The sequence below is a fragment of the Triticum dicoccoides genome, chromosome 1A (assembly GCF_002162155.2).
Source record: "Triticum dicoccoides isolate Atlit2015 ecotype Zavitan chromosome 1A, WEW_v2.0, whole genome shotgun sequence".
Lineage (NCBI taxonomy): Eukaryota > Viridiplantae > Streptophyta > Magnoliopsida > Poales > Poaceae > Triticum > Triticum dicoccoides.
The window spans coordinates 25,171,981-25,175,512 of record NC_041380.1 but is presented as its reverse complement, the minus strand read 5'-3'; the positions used below and the strand labels follow the sequence as shown (position 1 = coordinate 25,175,512).

Here is a 3,532-nt window from a genome sequence, read left to right as displayed (position 1 = left end):
CGTGTGCGTGCCCACCTGGTTGGACGAGGTGAAGAAAGGGTATCACAATGACCCGGCTTGCTCGAACAAGCTGGTAGTTGCAGCTATAGGGGCATCGTTGGATGGCCCCTTCATGGTGGTGGATGGGATGATTCGATACAAAGGACGAGTCTGGCTCGGCTCCAACTCAGCAGCGCAGAAGATGGTGTTGCATGAACTGCATGCGGGAGCACTTGGGGGGCACTCTGGTGTGCACACTACTTATAATCGAATCATCCGACATTTTGCGTGGCCAAAAATGAAGCAGACTGTCAAGATTTTTGTGGCAAACTGTGCGGTGTGCAAGCAGGCCAAGCCGGAGCACGTGAAGTATCCAGGGCTTCTTCAGCCGTTGCCCGTTCCCGAGCAAGCCTGGGAGATGGTAACTTTGGATTTCGTGGAAGGATTGCCGTCTTCTCGAGGATTTAACTCTATCTTGGTGGTGGTTGATAAGTTGACGGTACGCACACTTTATTCCCCTGCGGCACCCTTACTCAGCTTTGCAAGTCGCAAAAGCCTACATGGAGAATGTGTTCAAACTTCATGGGCCTCCTGATAAAATGGTCTCAGACTGTGATCGTATCTTCACCAGTCGGGTGTGGCAGGAGCTGTGCAAGCTGACGCATACTACGCTGAATATCTCTTCTGCGCGGCACCCTCAGACTGATGGTACCACCGAAAGAGTCAATCAATGCATGGAACTGTACCTCCGTTGCTTCGTGCACAACTGTCCTAGCAAGTGGGTGGACTGGCTGGCTTTGGCAGAATTTTGGTATAACACCTCTTATCACTCAGCTCTTCGTTCTTCTCCATTTGAAGTTCTGTATGGACACAAGCCTCGTTTCTTCGGGATCACCAATGTTGCCGACGAGGCAGTAACTGATTTGGCTGCCTGGACTAAAGAGAGAGCAAAAGTTATGGCGCTTGTAAGTAGCACTTGCACAGAGCGCAGCAGGTGATGAAGAGCAAAGCTGATCACAAGCGCTCTGATCGAGTATTTGCTGTTGGGGACTGGGTGTACCTCAAGCTTCAGCCATACGCGCAATCGTCGGTGGCTACGGGAGCTAATCACAAATTGGCATTTCACTATTTTGGTCCCTTTCAGGTGCTGGGGCGTGTTGGAGAAGTGGCATACAAGCTGGCGCTGCCCGAAGCGACGCGTATTCACCCCGTCATCCATGTCTCACAACTCCGGCTGGGCGTGCCTCCGTCAACACAAGTCATGCCGGAGCTGCCAACGCTTGACGAAGATCTCCTTCCCCTGCAAGTGCCCGAGCAAATTCTACAGCGTCGATCGGTGACACGGGGGACTCGTCAGGTGAAGCAAGTCTTGGTGCGCTGGTCTGGATTTCCCGACTCGCTGGCCACCTGGGAAGATGAAGTACCTCTGAAATCCAGATTTCCCCAAGCTGTGGCTTGGGGTCAAGCCAAGTCTCAAGGAGAGGGGAATGTCACGGGAATGGTGGGCCCCATTCAGAGAAGCCCATGCCAGCTGGATCGGCCCAAGAGGAAGGTAAAGCCCAACCCTCTGGTGCGAGGCCCAGAGTGGACCGAGTAGGTATATAGAGGGCAGCGCTTCGCTAGGGTTTGCATCGTTGGATCACTTACTGAATCGGCGCCGTTGGGCGATGTATCCTCTCTCCCACCTCCTGACTCTCGCCTCTCGATCCCCTTCTTGCTGAGAACCAATCCTACCTTGTAGCTACTCTGATTCGAATATTTGAGAGTGATCCAGTTATCCTGCACCTAGATCCGTGTCAATTTGCTAGTAATAGTAAAATACTCACTCACATGACGGTACATCAACATCAAGCATATTACACAAATAACTAAGACCACATATCGCACGTGCAAGTACGCAGACAAAAGCCAGAGAGGCATGCAAGGATGCGGTGGACATACATGCAAACACCTATACATCGGTACACACTATATATATGTAAGATACTCGCTCACACGACCATACACCACATCAAGCACTCTACACAAATAATTATTCAGACCACATACGTGTAGGTACGTAGCCACACGCAGGAGGCATGCATGACTGCTCTGGACATGCATGCATACGCCTTACATAGGCACACACTGTTCTTATTTATGTAGCTACACATGTAGCTAAGCAGCAGCGTGAGCAGAAGCGGGCGTAGCAGGCGCCCAGAGAATGCTGTCCCTGGAGATGAAGTGGCAGAGTGGAGCATCTCCAGGCTTGACGTGCAACGGCATCTTAGCTGGGTGGAAGTCTGACGTGTCCAGGTGGCACACGGCAAGTACCTCCATCCTCTGCCCCGCGCCGTCAGCATCAATGTCCTCCCCCTCCAGCGTCACCGAGTACACTCTGGTGGGATTCACCGCGTGGCACATGAACATAGCGAACGGGAAACTCCCGCGATGGCAAGTCATGGTGTCCCCCGCCTCTCTGACCCTCGTTACAGCCGCCACTTTGTACCCCCTCCCTGTCATGACGCCATCCACGGGCACGTGCGGTGAGGAGAAGGCTGCGAGGTTGTAGGTACTAACCCCGAGCACGGATGCAGCAAACTCCACCATTGACTCCACAGAGCTGACACATGCCTTCGTCTCACCCTTGATAGCGCGCGGGTGCTCGCAATCATCCAGCGTCGACCATATTTTGGTAGCCATGTCGTTGGACGCTGGTGCAAACATTGTCAGAATTTTGATGAAGTTCCCCGTGGACATAGGGATAGAGTCGGCAACATCACGCCGTAATAAAGGAGCTCCTAAGGTGGCCGATGGTTGGATGTAACAAGGGATAGTTGATCCTGGTTTGAGGGCCTCTTCTAAGAACACCATGTTCGACATGGTTCCATGTTTGTGGTTGTGTTGGCCAATGTGGGATCCTCCTGCTAAAAAGTTAATATATAGTTACAAGACATTTTAATATTAAGACAATGGGTACAATAATTATGTATTTTATTGAACAGATGATTGATGCAAATAGAAATGCAAAAAGAATTTTAATTACCATGGCTCTTCTGGATGTCCAATGAGCCCCAGGCCCAGTTACCATTGTGGTTGTCGTCCTCAGCTTTTGTGGATGAGCCCCAGGCCCAGTTACCATTGTGGTTCTGGTCATCAGCTTTGGTGGATGGGCCCCATTTACGACTTCTCTTCTGGATATCGTTTGTTGTGGATGAGCCTGAATTACCATTGTTTTTCTGGTCTTCAGCTTGGTTGGATGGGCCCCAATTACCATTGTTCTTCAGGACGTCGTTTGTTGTGGACGGGTCCCATACACCATTGCTCATCTCGTCTTCAGCTTTGGTGGATGGGCCCCAATTACCATTGTTGATCTTCTCGACATCATTTGTTGTGGACGGGCTCCATACACCTTTGCTCTTCTGGATGTCGTTTCTTGTGGATGAGCCCCAATTACCATTGTTCTTCTCGATGTCGTTTGTTATGGATGGCCCCCAATTACCATTGTTCTTCATGATGTCGTTTGTTGTGGACGGGTCCCATACACCATTACTCTTCTCGTCTTCAGCTTTGG

At 51.0% G+C, this 3,532-nt stretch overlaps 1 protein-coding gene across 2 annotated transcripts in view; it reads right to left on the bottom strand.

Moving 5' to 3' along the window:
• Positions 1–1,816: 1,816 nt before the first annotated feature.
• The window catches only part of LOC119360289 (BURP domain-containing protein 9-like), a 4,142-nt gene continuing 2,426 nt past the window's right edge, over positions 1,817–3,532 (bottom strand). The window contains exons 4-5 of one of the 2 annotated variants that reach the window (XM_037625995.1): positions 3,005–3,370; positions 1,817–2,885 (exon numbers count right to left, since the gene is read on the bottom strand). In XM_037625995.1, the coding sequence (XP_037481892.1) occupies positions 2,137–2,885; positions 3,005–3,370 (1,115 nt within the window). In that variant the 3' untranslated portion in view covers positions 1,817–2,136. Of the gene's footprint in view, positions 2,886–3,004 lie in introns of both variants that reach the window. The other variant, XM_037625999.1, reaches the window with a different exon arrangement.